Below are 17,381 nucleotides of genomic sequence, written 5' to 3'. Positions count from 1 at the left end.
ACTGTAACCCCAGTACAGGAAGCTTTCTGGTATCCAGCACTGACTGGACCGAGCTGGTGCCGTCCCATCAAAACTGCTGTAGAAACCAGCGCTAATGTTAAAACATACGGAGCTTCTGAGCTCCGTGTGAAGCAACAAACCCTGTTGCTTAGCAACAGCTTCAAAACAGTCGGCTGCAGCTTGCAAGCGTCTCTGTAGCTAAGCAACAGCTTCAGCTAGACCTTGCAGAGCCACGACTGGAGAAAAAAAGCAACGAAAAGAAAAAAAACTTATCTGAACCGACTCCTGAATTTTGCCGGTGGATAGACCTCTGGATAAACGAAAGGTGGTAGAGAGAAAACGGGGAGTTATAGACCGGTAAGCCTGACATCGGTAGTGGGGAAAATGCTAGACTCCATTATAAAAGATGTAATAGCAGAGCACTTGGAAAACAGTGACAGGATCGGACAAAGTCAACTTGGATTTACAAAAGGTACATCATGCTTGACCAATCTGGAATTTATTGAGGATGTAACAGGTAGAATAGATAAGAGAGAACCAATGGATGTGCTGTATTTGGACTTTCAGAAGGCTTTCGATAAGGTCCCACATAAGCGATTGGCGTGCAAAGTTAAAGCACATGGGATTGGGGGTAAGGTACTGACTTGGATAGAGAACTGGTTGGCAGACAGGAAGCAACGAGTTGGAATAACGGGTCTTTTTCTGAGTGGCAGGCAGTGACTAGTGGGTTACCGCAGGGATCGGTGCTAGGACCCCAGCTATTCACAATATATATTAATGATCTGGATGAGGGAACTAGGTGTAATATCTCCAAGTTTGCAGACGACACAAAGCTGGGTGGGCATGTGTGTTTTTAGGAGGTTGCAGAGAAACTCCAGTGTGATTTGGGCAGGTTGGGTGATTGAGCAGAAGCATGGCAGATGCAGTATATTCTGGATGAATGTGAGGTTATCCACTTTGGTGGCAAAAACCTGAAGACAAATGATAATTATCTGAACGGCAATAGATTGGGAAAAGGGGAAGTGCAACGAGACCTAGGTGTCCTTGTGCACCAGTCGCTGAAGGTAAGCATGCAGGTGCAGCAGGCGGTTAAGAAGGCAAATGGTATGTTGGCCTTAATAGCGAGAGGTTTCGAGTATAGGAGCAAGGATGTCTTGCTGCAGTTATAAAGGGCCTTGGTGAGACCACATCTTGAGTATTGTGTGCAGTTTTGGTGCCTTATCTGAGGAAGGCTGTTCTTGCCATGGAGAGAGTGCAGCGAAGATTCACCAGACTGATACCTGGGATGGCAGGAATGACGTATTAAGAGAGATTGGGTCGATTAGGCTTATATTCGTTGGAGTTTAGAAGAATGAGAGGGGATCTCATTGAAACTTATAACATTCTAACAGGACTAGACGGACTAGATGCAGGAAGGATGTTCCAGATGGCGGGGGAGTCCAGAACCAGAGGTCACAGCCTAAGGATAAGGATTCACACAACACCAGGTTATAGTCCAACAGCTTTATTTGAAATCACAAGCTTTCGCAGCGCTGCTCCTTCATCAGGTGAAGTGGAGAAATGCATAAAGACACAGCTTATATAGTCAGTCAATAATGTCAGATGTTTACAGGTAATCTTTCCAACTGCCATTTATCACACCTCGGCAGAGAGATAACCACAGCAATCAAAGGTGTGAATTGTGTCCAAACAGGTCAGTCACACCTTTGATTGGTGTGATTATCTCTCTGCCGAGGTTTGATAAATGGCAGTTGGAAAGGTTACCTGTAAACATCTGACATTATTCTCTGACTATATAAGCTGTGTCTTTATGCATTTCTCCACTTCACCTGATGAAGGAGCAGCGCCCCGAAAGCTTGTGATTTCAAATAAAGCTGTTGGACTATAACCTGGTGTTGTGTGACTTCTTACATTTGTCCACCCCAGTCCAAAACCTGCATCTCCACAGTAAGGATAAGGAGTAAGCCATTTACGACTGAGATGAGGAGGAATTTCTTCACCCAGAGTGTGGTGAACCTGGGGAATTCTCTACCATGGAAGGCAGTTGAGGTTAATTCATTAAAATTATTCAAGAAGGAGTTAGATATATTTCTTAAGGCTAAAGGGATCAAGGGATATGGGGAGAAAGCACGGACAGGCTACTGAATTTGGATGATCAGCCATGATCTCATTAAATGGCGGAATAGGGTCCAGGGGCCGAATGGCCTGCTCCTGCTTCTATCTTCTATGTTTCTATGCGAACTCTGCAGTTGCCAATCTGCTCAATCGCAATCTCAGCTCCATCTGACGGCTTTGTCCTCAGTATATCCCTTACTCTCCCCACCCTGGTTGATCCCCTGGTGCAGTCACCTTCTCTGCTCCCTTTGAACGTTTATTATGAACAAGTGGTTGAGCAATTCAGTGTCAGGTGTAGCTGGACCACATAAATTAATACCGGGTCCTGCTCTCTTCTGGCAAAATTCCGCTCTACTCCAGGATCATCCTGGAATGCAAAGAAAACCCTGGCTTCTCTTCACTACCTACCAGCTTCGCAAACCGATCTGAACTGCCACCTACACCCTCACCACAAACAAGTGCGAGGAGTTCATAGACTGCTTTGTCAATAAGATTGAGACCTACAGTTCAGCTGCCTCTGCGGCTGTCCATCTTTCCCCTACTCCCCTAGACATCTGCTCACGTTCCCCACCCAAGCACTGAACTCGTCCCAATTAAAGCCATTACTCTCTCTCACCCGGCCTTTCTCCCTGGGCCGGGCTTCATTTCTGCTCCTTTATGCCCAAGGGACGCAGATTTGAACGTATGGCGAACAAGTGGTTTAACCAGGATCATCCTGAAATGCAAAGCTAACCCCCGGCTTCTTTTCTCTACTGCAAACTGTCTTATTTAAACCCTTTTACCGTCTCCTCCACCCTCATCTCCAACAACAACTGCGAGGAGCACATGGACATCTTTGTCTCTAAGATTGGGACCATCCGATCAGCTGACTCTACCACATCCCTCCCTTCCCCTTGCCTTCAGAGCCAAATTTCCTCTAAGGTTCGCCCCTGCCCTAGCTCCGAACTCACATCTTTCTCTCCGATCTCCTCATATGACATCTCGAAGCTCATCTTGTCCATGAGAATCACCTCCTGCTCCCTCTACCCTATTCCCACTAAATTGCTGACCAGTCAACTTCCCTTCCTGGCTCCCATGTTCGCTGGCATTGTTAAAGGTTCTCCTCACGTACTTTTTTTATATTCGTTCATGGGATGTGGGCATCGCTTGCAAAGCCAGAATTTATTGCCCATCCCTAATTGCCCTTGAGAAGGTGCCTTCTTGAACTGCTGCAGGCCCTGTGGTTTAAAGTGCTCCCACAGTGCTGTTAGGGAGGGAGTTTTAGGCTTTTGACACAGCGATGATGAAGGGACGGCTAAGTGAGGATGGTGTGTGACTTGGAGGGGAAATTGGAGGTGGTGGTGTACCCATGCACCTGCTGTCTTTCTCCTTCTAAGTAGTACAGGTCGGGGGCTTGGGAGGTGCTGCCGAACAAGCCTTGGCGAGTTGCTGCAGTGCATCTTGTAGATGGTACACACTGCAGCCACGGTATGCCGGTGTTTGGGGGAGTGAATGTTTAAGGTGGTGGATGGGGTGCCAATCAAGCGAGCAGCTTTGTCCTGGATGGTGTCGAGCTTCTTGAGTGTTGTTGGAGCTGCACTCATCCAGGCAATTGGAGAGTATTCCATCAAACTACTTACTTGTGCCTTGTAGATGCTGGAAAGCTATTGGGTAGTCAGGAGGTGAAATACTCATCGCAGAATTCACAGCCTCTGACCTGCTCTTGTTGCCACAGTATTTATGTGCCTGGTCCTGTGAAGTTTCTGGTCCATGGTGACCCCCAGTATGTTGATGGTTGGGGATTCGGCGATGGTAATGCCGTTGAATATCAAAGGGCAGTGGTTAGACTCTCTCTTGTTGAAGATAGTAATTGCCTAGCACGAATGTTACCTACTACTTATCAGCTCAAGCTTGAATGTCGTCCAGGTCTTGCTGCATGTGGGCATTGAATGCATCATTATCTGAGGAGTTGGGAATGGCAGTGGATATTGCAGTCATCAGCGAACAATCCCACTCCTGATCTCATGATGGAAAGAAGGTCATTGATGAAACAGCTGAAGATGATTGGGTGTAGGACACTGCCCTGAGGAACTCCTGCAGCGCTGTCCTGGGGCTGTGATGATTGACCTTCAATCACCACAACCGTCTTCCTTTGTGCTAGATATGACTCCAGCCAGTGGAGAGTTCTCCCCCTGATTCCCATTGACTTCAGTTTTACTAGGGCTCCTTGATGCCACACTCTGTCAAATGTTGCCTTGATGTCAAGGGAAGTCACTTTATCCTCACCTCTGGAATTCAGCTCTTTTGTCCATACTTAGACCAAGGCTGTAATGAGCTCTGGAGCCAAGTGGTCCTTGTGGAACCCAAACTGGGCCATCGGTAAGCAGGTTATTGGTGAGTAAGTGCCGCTTGATAGCACTGTCGACGACACCTTCCATCACTTTGCTGAGGATTGAGAGTAGACTGATGGGGCGGTAACTGGCCTGGTATGATTTTTCCTGTTTTTTGTGGACAGGGCATAGCTGAGCCATTTTCCACATTGTCGGTTAGATGCCAGTGTTGTAGCTGTACTGGAACAGCTTAGCAAGAAGTGTGGCTAGTTCTGGAGCACAAGTCTTCAATACGACAGCCGGGATGTTGTCGGGGCCCTTAGGTTTTGCTGTATCCCGTATGCTCAGCCATTTCTTGATATCGCGTTGAGTGAATCGAGTTGGCTGAATTGCAAATGCTTCAGCCTTGTCTTTTGCAGTCTCTCTAGGCTCCACCATCATTGAGGATGGGGATATTCAAGGACCCTCCTCCCATTAGTTGTTTAATGGTCTACCACCAGTCGCAACTGGATGTGGCAGGACTGCAGAGCTTTGACCTGATCCGTTGATAGTGGGATCGCTTAGCTTTGTCTATAGCATGCTGCTTCCGCCTTTTAGCATCCCCAGGTTGGCACCTCATTTTTAGGTATGCCTGATGCTGCTCCTGGCATGCTCTTATTGAACCAGGATTGGTCCCCTGGCATGATGGTAATGGTAGAGTGAGGGGTATGCTGGGCCATAAGATTACAGATTGTGGTGGAATACAATTCTGCTGCTGATTGCCTACTGCGCCTCATGGATGCCTAGGTTGGAGCGTTGAGATCTGTTCTGAATCTATCCCAATTAGCACCGTGGTAGTTCCACACAACACGATGGAGTGTCCTCAGTATGAAGACGGGACTTCATCTCCACAATGACTGTGAGGTGGCCACTGCTACCAATGCTGTCGGGGACCGATGCACCTGCGACAGATAGATTGGTGAGGACGAGTTCAAGTAGGGTTTTCCCTCGTGTTGGTTCTCTCCCCACCTGTCACAGTCCCAGTCTGGCAGCTATGTACTTCAGGACTCAGCCAGCTCGGTTAGTAGTGGTGCTGCCGAGCACTCTTGGTGATGGAAATTGAAGCCCACCACCTAGATAACATTCTGTGCCCTGGCTACTCTCAGTACTTCTTCCAAGTGGTGTTCACCGTGGAGGAGTATTGATTCATCAGCTGAGGGAGGGCGGTAGGTGGTAATCAGCAGGAGGTTTCCTTACCCATGCTTGACCTGAAGCCATGAGACTTCATGGAGCTAATGTTAAGGACTCCCAGAGCCGCTCCCTCCCGACTGTATACCACTGGACGATGCCAAGTTGCCCGTCTGGTTTTATTCTTATTCCTGTTTGTCGTACCAGTTTTTTTACAACTGAGTGAATTACAAGGCCTCAGCTCATCTGCTGCTGGAACCCTCATCTATGCCTTTGTTTCCTCTAGACTTGAACGCACTGCTGGCTGGCCTCCCACGTTCTACCCTTCGTAAAATTGAGCTCATCCAAAACTCGGCTGCCCGTGTCCAAACTCATAAGAACATAAGAAATAGGACTAAGAGAAGGCCACTGAACCCTTCGAGCCTGCTCCGCCATTCAATGAGATAATGGCTGATCTTCTACCTCAACTCCACTTTCCTGCACTATCCCCATATCCATTTATTCGCTTAATATTCAAAAATCTATCGATCTCAATCTTGCATATACTCAGCGACTGAGAGTCCACAGCCCTTTGGGGTAGAGAATTCCAAAGATTCACCACCCTCTGAGTGAACAAATGTCTCCTCATCTCAGTCCTAAATGGCTGACCCCTTATGCTGAGACTGTGACCCCTTGTTCTAGACTCCCCAGCCAGGGGAACATCCTCCCTGCATCGACCCTGTCAAGCGCTGCAAGAATTTTGTATATTTCAACCAGATTACCTCTCATTCTTAAACTCTAGAGAATATAGGCCTAATTTACTCAATCTGTCCTCAAAGGACAATTCCCCCATCCAAGGAGCCAGTCATGTGAATCTTTGTTGCACCCCGTCTATGGCAAATATATCCTTCCTTATCGAAGGAGACCAACACTGTACCCAATACTCCAGGTGTGGTCTCACCAGGGCCATATATAATTGCAGTAAGACGTCTTTACTCTTGTACTCAAATCCTCTTGCAATAAAGGCCAACATACCATTTGCTTTCCTAATTGTTTGCTGTACCAAACGCAGATTGGGCGACCACTTTGCGGAACATCTCCGTTCAGTCCGTAAGGGTGACCCTGAGCTTTCGGTCGCCTGTCACTTTAATTCACCGCTTCACTCCCACTCTGATCTCTCTGTCCTCGGGCTATTGCATTGTTCCAAAGAAGCTCAACGTAAGCTTGAGGAACAGCACCTCATCTTTCGATTGGGCACTTTGCAGCCTGCTGGACTCAACATTGAGTTCAACAATTTCAGATAATTATCGCTGCCCCCATTTTTCATGCAGTATGATTTTTGCCATTCCCATTTGCAACATTTTATCTTTCCTGCCTCTTACAAAAGTACAGGGTGTTCTTTCTATTCCTTCCTCCCCTCCTAACCCCCCCCACCTGTCTCTGCACCTGCTTAATATCTGTTACATCTCCAGCTTTTTCCAGTTCTGATGAAGGGTCCCGGACCTGAAACGTTAACCCTGTTTCTCTCTCCACGGATGCTGCCTTGCCTGCTGAGTATTTCCAGCATTTTCTGTTGTTATTTCTCAACTACATGTTGCCCCTTGGCGACATCATTTGAAAACAGAGCGTCAGTTTCCACATGTACCCTGATGACACCCAGCACTACCTCACTACCTCTTCTCTCGACCCCTCCACGGTCTCTAAATTGTCAGACTGCTTGTCCGACATACAGTTCTGGATGAGCAAAAATTTTCTCCAATTAAATATTGGGAAAACCAAAGCCATTGTTTTCGGTCCCCACCAGAAATTCCATTCCCTTACCACTGACACCATCCCTCTCCTTAACATCTGTCTGAGGCTGAACCAGACTGTTCGCAACCTTGGTGTCATATTTGACCCTGAAATGAGCTTTCGACCACATATCTGCAGCATAACAAAGACCGCCTACTTCCACCTCCGTAACATCGCCCGTCTCCGCCCTTGCTTCAGCTCATCCGCTGCTGAAAACCTCATCCATGCCTTTGTTACCTCTAAACTTGACTATTCCAATGCACTCCTGGCTGGCCTCCCACATTCTACCCTACGGAAACTTGAGGTCATCCAAAATTTGGCTGCCTGTGTCCTAACTCGCACCAAGTCCCGTTCGCCCATCACCCCTGTGCTCGCTGACCTACAGTGGCTCCCGGTTAAGCAGGGCCTCGATTTCAGAATTTTCATTCTTGTTTTCAAAACCCTCCATGTCCTCGCCCCTCTCTATCTCTATAATCTCCTTCAGCCCCACAACCCCCTGAGATATCTGCGCTCCTCTAATTCTGTCCTCTTGAGGATCCCTGATTATAATCACTCAACCTTTCCTGGCTGTGCCTTCTGTTGCCTCGGCCCTAAGCGCTAGAATTCCCTGGCTAAACTTGTGCGCCTCGCTATCTCTATTTCCTCCTTTAAGACGCTCCTTAAAAGCTAACTCTTTGACCAAGCTTTGGTCACCTGCCCTAATTTATCCTTATGTGGATCGGTGTCAATTTCTTTTGTCTTAAATTACCCCTGTGCAGCGCCTTGGGACGTTTTACTACGTTAAAGGTGCTATATTAATACAAGTTGTTGTTGCCAACTTTCAGTGATTCGTGTACACGAACACCCAGGTCCCTCTGAACACCAACATTTCCTAATCTCTCACCATTTAAAAAATACACTGCTTTTCTATTTTTCCTACTAATGTGGATAACTTCACATTTCTCCACAATCTATTTCATTTGCCATGTTCTTGGCCACTCACTTTACCTGTCTATATCCCCTTGCAGCCTTCATGCATCCTCCTCACAACTTACATTCCCACCCAGCTTTGTATCATCAGCAAATTTGGATATATTGCATTTGGTCCCCTCATCCAAATCACTGATGTAGATTGTGAATAGCTGAGGCCCAATCACTGATCCTTGCGGTACCTCATTAGTTACAGCCTGCCAACTCGAAAGAGAACCGTTTATTCCTATTCTCCGTTTTCTACCCATTAACCAATCCTCAATCCATGCTAATATATTACCCCAACCCTATGAGTCCTAATTTTGTTTAATAACCTCTTGCTTGGCACCTTATCGAAGGCCTTCTGAAAATCCAAATGCACCACATCCACTGGTTCCCCCTTATCTATTCTGCTAGTATAAACATCAAAAAACTCTAACAGATTTGTCAAACACGATTTCCCTTTCATAAATCAATGGTGACTCTTCCCAATCCTATTATTATTTTCTAAGTGCCCTGTTACCACATCCTTAATAATAGATACTAGCATTTTCCCTGCTACTAATGTCAGGCTAACTGGTCTGTAGTTCCCTGTTTTCTCTCCCTCCTTTTTTAAACAGTGGGATTACATTTGCTATGTTCCAGTTCGCGGGAACTGCTCTAGAATCTATGGAAATTTGCGAAATGACAACCAATGCATCTACTATTTCTATAGTCACCAATTTCAAAACCTAAGGATGGAGGCCATCAGATCCAGGGAATTTATTGGCTTTCAGTCCCATTAATTTCTCCAGTACTACTTTTTTACTGATACTAATTTCTTTCAGTTCCTCATTCTCGCTAGAGCCTTGGTTCTCCTCTATTTCCGGGAAGTTTTTTGCATCTTCTTCCATGAAGACAGACACACAGTATATGTTTAATTTCTATGCCATTTCCTTATTCCCCAGTATAATTTCTTCTGTCTCAGCATGTAAGGGACCCACTTTTACTTTTGCAAATCTTTTGCTTTTTATATACTTATTATAGAAGTTTTTACAGTCTGTTTGTATTTCTGTCGCCAGTTTACTCTCATATTCTATTTTCCCTTTCCTTATCACTTTCTTGGTCCTCCTTTGCTGAATTTTAAAATCCTCCCAATCCCTAGGCTTACTGCTCTTTTTGGCAACATTATAAGCCTCTTCCTTTGATCTAATACTTCCTTTAACTTTTCTTGTTAACCACATTTGGACCAATTTTCCTGTGGAGATGTTGTGCCTAAAAGGAGTGCATACCTGTTATAAATTATGTATTAATGTTTTAATGCTAGTCATTGTTCGTCCACTGTCATACCTTTTAATGTAGTTTCCCAATCTACCTTGGCCAACTCGCCCCTCATACCTACGTAGTTTGCTTTGTTTAGATTTAAGACCCTAGTTTCGAATTTAACTAAATCACTTCCAAACTCAGTATAAACTTTTGTCATATTATGGGCACTCTTACCTAAGGGCGCCTTTACTACCAAGTTATTAATTAACCCTTTCTCGTTGCACACTACTAGATCTAAAATAGCCTGTTTGCTGGTTGGTTCCTCAGAATACTGATCTAGCAAACTATCTTGCATGCTTTCCAGGATTTCGTCCTCCACACAACTACTGCAAATTTGGTTTGCCCAGTCTATATGTAGATTAAAGTCCTCCATGATTACTGTATTACCCTTGTTGCATGCACCTCTAATTTACTGATTTATACTCTGGCCCACATTACAACTCTTTGGGGGCCTATGAAGAACTCCCACCAATGTTTTCTGCCCCTTACTGTTTTTAGCTCCACCCAAACTGATTGTACTTCTTGATTTTCGGAGGTAAGATCCTTTCTCTCTACTGTCTTTACCGCATCCTTCATTATCAGGGTTACCCCTCCTCCTTTTCCATTTTGCCTACCTTGTAAAAGCAAAGTATCCTGGAATATTTAGTTCCCAACCTTGGCCACTTTGCAACCACGTCTCTGTTATGGCAATTAGATCAAACCTGTTAATTTCTATCTGCTCTATTAATTCATCTATTTTGTTGTGACTGCTTCGTGCATTCAGATATAATGCCTTTAGCTTTGACTTATTTCTCTTTTTCCCTGATGTCACCTTAGTCACAGATGCCTTATTACCTTTGTTACTCTCTGTCCCTTCCTGACCCACTCTGCTTATTTTTATCCCAAATTCTACTCTGCTCTAGAGCCTTGACATTTCTCTCGCTGCTTTTACATAGAAACATAGAAGATAGGAGCAGGAGTAGGCCATTCGGCACCTCGAGCCTGCTCCACGATTCAGTACGATCATGGCTGATCATTCAATTTCAGTACCAGGTCCCTGCTTTCTCCCCATACCCCTGGATCCCTTTAGCCTTAAGAAATATATCCAACTCCTTCTTGAATATTTTTAATGAAGTGGCCTCTACTGCCTTCTGTGGTAGAGAATTCCACAGGTTCACCACTCTCTGGGTGAAGAAATTCCTCCTCATTTCTGTCCTAAATGGCCTACTCCTTATACTTAGACTGTGACCCCTGGTTCTGGACTCCCCAACCATCGGGAACATCCTTCCTGTAACTAGTCTGTCCAGTCCTGCCAGAATTTTATAAGTTTCAATGAGATCCCCTCTCATTCTTCTAAACTCCAGCGAGTACAAGCCCAATCGTCCCAATCTCTCCTCATACATCATTCCTGCCATCCCAGGTATCAGCCTGGTGAATCTTCGCTGAACTCCTTCCATGGCAAGAACATCCTTCCTCAGGTAAGGCGACCAAAACTGCACACAATACTCAAGATGTGGTCTCACCAAGGCCCTGTATAACAGCAGCAAGACATCCTTGTTCCTATACTCGAACCCTCTCACTATGAATGCCAACATACCATTTGCCTTTTAAATTTACTCTTTCCTGAATCCTCCTGCCCCCCCACCCCCCTTCATTAGTTTAAAGCCCTGTCTACTGCTCTAGTTATTAGGTTTGCCAGGACACTGGTCCCAACCAGGTTTAGGTGGAGCCCGTCCCAACGTAACAGCTCCCTCTTTCCCCAGTGCCCCATAAATTGAAACCCCTTCCTCCCACGCCACTCTTTGAGCTATGCATTTAAATCTCGATTCTGTTTGTCCCTATGCCAATTTGCACGTAGCTCCGGCAACAATCCAGAGATTATTACCTTTAAGGTTCTGCTTTTTAATTTGGTTCCTAGCTGCTCAAACTCACTCAGCAGAACCTCATTCCTAGTTGTTCCTATTTTGTTGTTTCCTACGTGGATTACGACAATTGGATCCTCTCCCTCCCGCACTTAACAAGTCCTGTTCACCCATCACCTCTGTGCTTGCTGAAGTACATTGGCTCCCGGTTAAGCAACGCCTCGATTTTAAAATTCTCATGCTTGTTTTAAAATCCCTCCATGGCCTCGCCCCTCACTATCTCTGTAATCTCCTGCAACCCCACAACCCCCCAAGATAACTTCACTCCTCTAATTCTGGACTATTGAGATTCCACTAATATAATTGCACCACCATTGGTGGCCGTGCCTTCAGCTGCCTAGGCCTTAGCTCTGGAATTCCCTCCCTAAACCTGTCTGCCTCGCTACCTCTCTTTCCTGCTTTAAGATGTTCCTTAAAAACTACCTCTTTGACCAAGCTTTTGTCATCTACCCTAATATCATCTTATATGGCTCGGTGTACAATTTTTTAAATATCACTCCTGTGAAGCCCTTGTGATGTTTTACCACGCTAAAGGCGCTATGCAAATACACGTATTTGTCATTGTAACCGTGTCAATAATAAACACTGGGGATTTACTCTGATTTCTGTTGTTTCTCTCTCTGATCCGCAGGATTGATAATGTCGGTCTCTCAGATTCTTCTACCGACGATCTCACCTCTGCTCTCAGTAGAAACCGGTCACTGACAGTTATGACCCTGGCTGGCAATAAACTGGGAGATTCAGGAGCGAAACTACTGACTGTGGCTCTGAGGAACCTGCACTGTAAAATACAGAAACTGTGGTAAGTACCAGACATTGTGAGATTGTGTTTATAATAAGTGGAATGTCTAACACTGTACATTATAATTAGTACCAGTAATAGTGTAATAAACTCTGGGGATTTACTCTGACTCCTGTTATTTCTCTCTCTGATCCCCAGGATTGATGATATCGGTCTCACAGATTCTAGTGCCGGGTATCTCGCCTCCGCTCTCAGTACAAAACCGCTCACTGATGGTTCTGAGCCTGGGTTATAATAAACTGGGAGATTCAGGAATGAAACTATTGTCTGCCATTCTGAGGAACCCGGAATGTAAAATACAGAAACTGGTAAGCTCCAGACTGTGAGAGATTGTGTTTATAATAACTGGATGTCAAACAATACATTGTTATGAGCATCATTAAATGTATAATTAATAAACACTGCAATATCAGCAGTATCTGTAAAAGTTATTAATAACAGCAACAACAACTTCCATTTATATAGACCCTTTAACGTAGTAAAACACCTCAAGGCGCTTCACAGGTACATTATCAAACACAATTGGTCACATCAGGAGATATTTGTATAGATGAACAAAAGCTTATTCAATGAGGTAGGTTTTAAGGAGTGTCTTAAAGGAGGAGAGCGAGAGAGGTTTAGGAGGAAATTCCAGATCTTAAGGCCCAGGCACCTAATGGCTTGGCCGCCAATGGTAATAAACGACTGTACATTATTATTACTATCAGCAATAGTGTTTTTAACAAGCGCTGTAAATTATCAGTATCAGTAATAGTGTTATTAATAAACACAGGAGATTGACCCTGATTCCTGTTATTTCTCTCTTCTTCATCCCAGGCTGGATGGTGTCGGACTCACAGATTCTTGTGCCGAGGATCTCGCCTCTGCTCTCAGTACAAACCGGTCACTGACGGAGTTAAACCTAAATAGTAATAATCTGGCAGATTCAGGAGTGAAACTACTGTCTGCAGCTCTGAGGAACCCAGACAATAAAATACAGAAACTGCAGTAAGTCCAGACTGTGTGAGATTGTGTTTATAATAACTGGATGTCTGACAATACATTATTATTACAACAGTAATAGTTACATGAATAAAATGTGGTGATAACTCTGATTCCCGTTATGTCTCTCTCTCTGATCCCAGGCTATGGGGTGTCGGTCTCACAGATTCTTTTGCCGGGGATCTCTCCTCCGCTCTCAGTACAAACCGGTCACTGACGGTTCTGAATTTGGGATCAAGCTCCTTCACAGACCGATCTGCACCCGCTCTCTGCCACCTCATACTAACCTGCAGAAATCTGGAGCAGATTCTGTGAGTGTTTATGTTGATGTTTAATGTAATAAATAAAATAGGAAATGGTTCAGTCAGTTTTATGGGTAATATTTGCCTGTAATTATTATTGAAATATTAACCCCAGTCTCCCTGTTATTCACACTGTTATTCAATCTGTTTATTTCCTGTTTAATCTTTAATCTGTTTCAGGCTGAAGGAGAATCAGTTCAGTTCATCCGGAGAGAAACAGCTGAAGTCGCTGCAGGGAACAAGACGAGGACTGAGTGTTGATGTGTGAACATTTCAATTGATGACCATCACTGGTCTCATTATATGAGCATTTTTGGCCGATTTTCTGCCCCTCCCCTTTATGTGGCCGCGCTTCGGGTTTAAATCCTATCGGCCCCTTTAAGGGTTTCCAGCTAGAGCTGAGCGAGAGTCATCTCCCATTGTGAGGTCAAAGGCCCAGCCACAGGGTCCCGAGAATCAGCTGCCCGGCTCCACAGCGCTGCTTCTGCAGGATATCCGGGGCTGAATGTTCCCCAATGGGGCACTGGGGAAATGCACAGACAGGAAGGGCCCAGGGTGGGGCTCAGTCTGGGCTGCAGTGGGACACTGACTATTGCACTCAGTATTCCTGGGTTTGGGGGTAATATTACCCAGGGCTCCCTCTCGGTATCAGTGCCCTGCTGGACACTGCTGGCAAGTGAACCTGTGTGGGTTCAGGAAGGGGACTGGGTCTGTTCAGCTGGGATGGATCCCACATCCAATGAGACCCAATACCCAGTGTCTGTGGTGAGCCAGGGAGAGTATCCGATTAGTGAGGTTCTCGAGGATGGTGCACCAGTGGAATCAGACTGTTATCAATGTTTTTCTGTCTTCCCAAAATAAGAAAGTTACTGAAACAATGTATTTAGTGCAAAATCTGTTCCATTATTTTCCTGTTATTTGCACACTGAAGGGTGAATTTCTAACCAGCTGGAGTTACTCACAGGTACTGGAGAGTGTCAAATAAAGAAGTTGACATGGGAAATTCACCCGCCCGCTCAAAGAGTACCAAGTTGTGAAAGTTCAGTGAACCAGTGGAAACTACACTGCAGTAAATGCACAGGACCCGTGTAGGGCCCCACAATCTGAACCACACTGGGCCTAAAAAACAAAGTGGTATAAATACAGGGAAGGATCGGCAGCATTTAATCGGAGAGAGGGTAGGTTGATGTTCTGGGTCATGTTGCTTGTGATGTAACTTTTTTGTAATGGAACTATTTTCCAGATACTGACTTTCTGTACATTACATTAATCTGTTTTACTTTACATTTCCCCACCTCGTACAGTTTTTCTCTGCCTCTCCTCACTCTGGTATTATAAAAAGTGAAAATTCACTGTATTCATCAGATGTCAGAATGCAAGTGATGGGAACCAATAATCCATTGTAATCGGTAAGGACTGGATTCGAACAACAAGCACACAGAAAGATTGTTAGATATCACTTGGGCCACAGACTGACTTATCGATGGGCCAAGGGACTAGACTGTATGGTTTAATGTAAATATCACAAGTCAGGAATGCCAAATTAATAATCATACAGTAATAAGGAAATAATAATAATTCAACTTTATTGTCATTGTACAACGAAATGTGATCTTGCAAGCTCCCATGTGTCCAGTACAAATAACATTAACATTAAACGTAAATAGCACCATCCTGGGAGAAGCAAAGCCACTGCGTCTGTGCGCGCTGCCATTCCATTTCCACCATTCCAACAATCTTCAGCCCAACGCCCAGACCTGCTCACCAGCCACCCCTCCCGGGGCTCTTTCCGTGACCTTCTGCACCTGGTTTTTCCCTGATGGTCACCCCTCCAGGTACTAACCAGGCCTGGCTCTGCTTAGCTACCAAGCCTTACCAGTGACCCTGTCTCTAGTCCCAGGAACAGTGGACGGAACAGGTAATCACAGGGTTAAAAAAACTTTCATTTATAACACTGTTCCCCTACTTTTGAGGTACAGTCACTGTTGTAATGTAGGCAACCCCAGCAACCAATTAGAGTTCATAGTTCACGATTGCAATGAGATAACTGGCCTTTTAATGGAGTTGATTTCAACCATCAGGTTAGAATAGTACAGTGGTTATGTTACTGGACGAGTAAATCCAGAGGCTGTGCTAATAACCCAGAGAACATGAGCTCAGATGGCTGTTTGAGAATTTAAATTCAGTTTAAAAGAAATTGGCATTTAAAGAAAAAATTGCTACCATTGACCATTAATCTGACTTTTTGGGAATATAACCTGCGGTACTTAACTGACTTGTGTACAACTCCAGTCCCTCACTAGTGTGGGTGACTGCTATGTTAACTGTCTCAGACATGCCCAAGTGAGCCACTCAATTGTATCAAACAGCTACATCAACGGTTCAAGAGGAAGGCCCACCAGCACCTTCTCAGGGCAATTGGGTCGGTAATTAATGCCGCCTTACCAGGGACACCCACAGCCCGAGAATGGATGGAATTAAACTTGCCAGTATGTTGTAAAATTGGTTTTGGATCATTGAAATGGAAATACACGGTTTCTGTGAGGCCGCGAATTTCTGACACCAGTTTCTTTCCCAAGCAGCAAGTTGAGGGACAAATTTCCCTACGGACACCGGGGAGCTCCCCATCTCTTGTATCAGTGCTGTTGGGTCTGTTAGGTTCAATTGAACAGTCAGAGAAGGTCCTGGATTAAAATCTCTTCAGAGGAAGCCACAGTCAATGGGAAAGAGAATTGGGCCGAGCGCACAATGTGCTGCCGATTGGGTGAAAGCCACAGTCAATGGGAAAGAGAATCGGGCCGCCAAATCACTATCGCCCATTTTGCTCTAACGCCTGAGGTGAATTTCTCCTCCAATCTATTCAGCAATCTGGCCATCTAATGCTGTTAATTCATCAGATCCCCAAATAGTCAATCGGAAATTAATCTCCACAATCTGCTGTCATCTTGCACACTGATCTCCACAAGAATTTGATAATCAGCGATCCAGCTAATGCTGAATTACAGTGATACGCTGAGCTGATTATAAACCTCTCTTATTCAATGTGTTAATTGTCTGCCTATTAATTGGGTGTTATTAAAATTGCTAGGCGATCCTGTCTACAGCTGTTTCTACTTAATTTTTGTTATACCCAATGTTTAAATAATGATAATTATGATTTTGAAGTCAATAAACGATTGTCAGTTGATGATTTGCTGTCTTGACTTGTTTGAAGGTTTGGCAAGAAAGCGTTAATTCATTCACTCAGCAACTATCGAGAGTCGGTAAGATGAACTCATACTCAGTCGGAACTGGGAGACATAAGACAGTTCAACGAGCAATATTAGGCATTATTCACTTCACCCAGACGGTTCCTCAGTGAGGAGGTAAGGTGAAAGGGTTAAAGGTTAATCTGCTCGCTTGACATGTATCTGTTGGGACAATGAATACCAGCGTCGAACAGGGGCTAAAAACACGACCCTCTGGTTTAGAAGCGATTGTGCTGCCACTGATCCACAGCTAATGGGATTAAATCTTAATCCATTTGTATGAATGAGACATGCAACAGATGTCAAGGTATAAATAAGATTGTAGGTGCAATGTACATAAAAATCTCAGAGAAGCAGCATGTGGTCTAGGTGAATACCCCAGTTTCAGTAGTGAGTAGTAAATCCCTACCTGGCGGGTGACAGGATGGGAAAACCCAGGGGTTACTCCACCCAGTGAGAAGAAGACACAGCTGCTCATCTCCTCAGGTTATCCAATCCTCCATTGGCATCAACCCAACCTCAACATTTCTGGA

At 44.9% G+C, this 17,381-nt stretch overlaps 1 protein-coding gene across 2 annotated transcripts in view; it reads left to right on the top strand.

Moving 5' to 3' along the window:
• LOC147092602 (ribonuclease inhibitor-like) overlaps positions 1-16,768 on the top strand; it is a 640,499-nt gene extending 623,731 nt beyond the window's left edge. For both annotated transcript variants that reach the window (XM_085975963.1, XM_085975964.1), the window contains 4 exons: positions 12,147-12,317; positions 13,134-13,304; positions 13,442-13,609; positions 13,781-16,768. In XM_085975963.1, the coding sequence (XP_085832089.1) occupies positions 12,147-12,317; positions 13,134-13,304; positions 13,442-13,609; positions 13,781-13,868 (598 nt within the window). In that variant the 3' untranslated portion in view covers positions 13,869-16,768. The remainder of the gene's footprint in view (positions 1-12,146; positions 12,318-13,133; positions 13,305-13,441; positions 13,610-13,780) is intronic.
• Positions 16,769-17,381: the final 613 nt, after the last annotated feature.

Source organism: Somniosus microcephalus, unplaced genomic scaffold (assembly GCF_052327205.1).
Source record: "Somniosus microcephalus isolate GS21.2 unplaced genomic scaffold, FLI_Smic_1.0 unresolved_chr2, whole genome shotgun sequence".
Taxonomy (NCBI): Eukaryota; Metazoa; Chordata; class Chondrichthyes; order Squaliformes; family Somniosidae; genus Somniosus; species Somniosus microcephalus.
The sequence above is the reverse complement of the archived record's forward strand: the minus strand, read 5'-3'. Positions and strand labels throughout refer to the sequence as shown.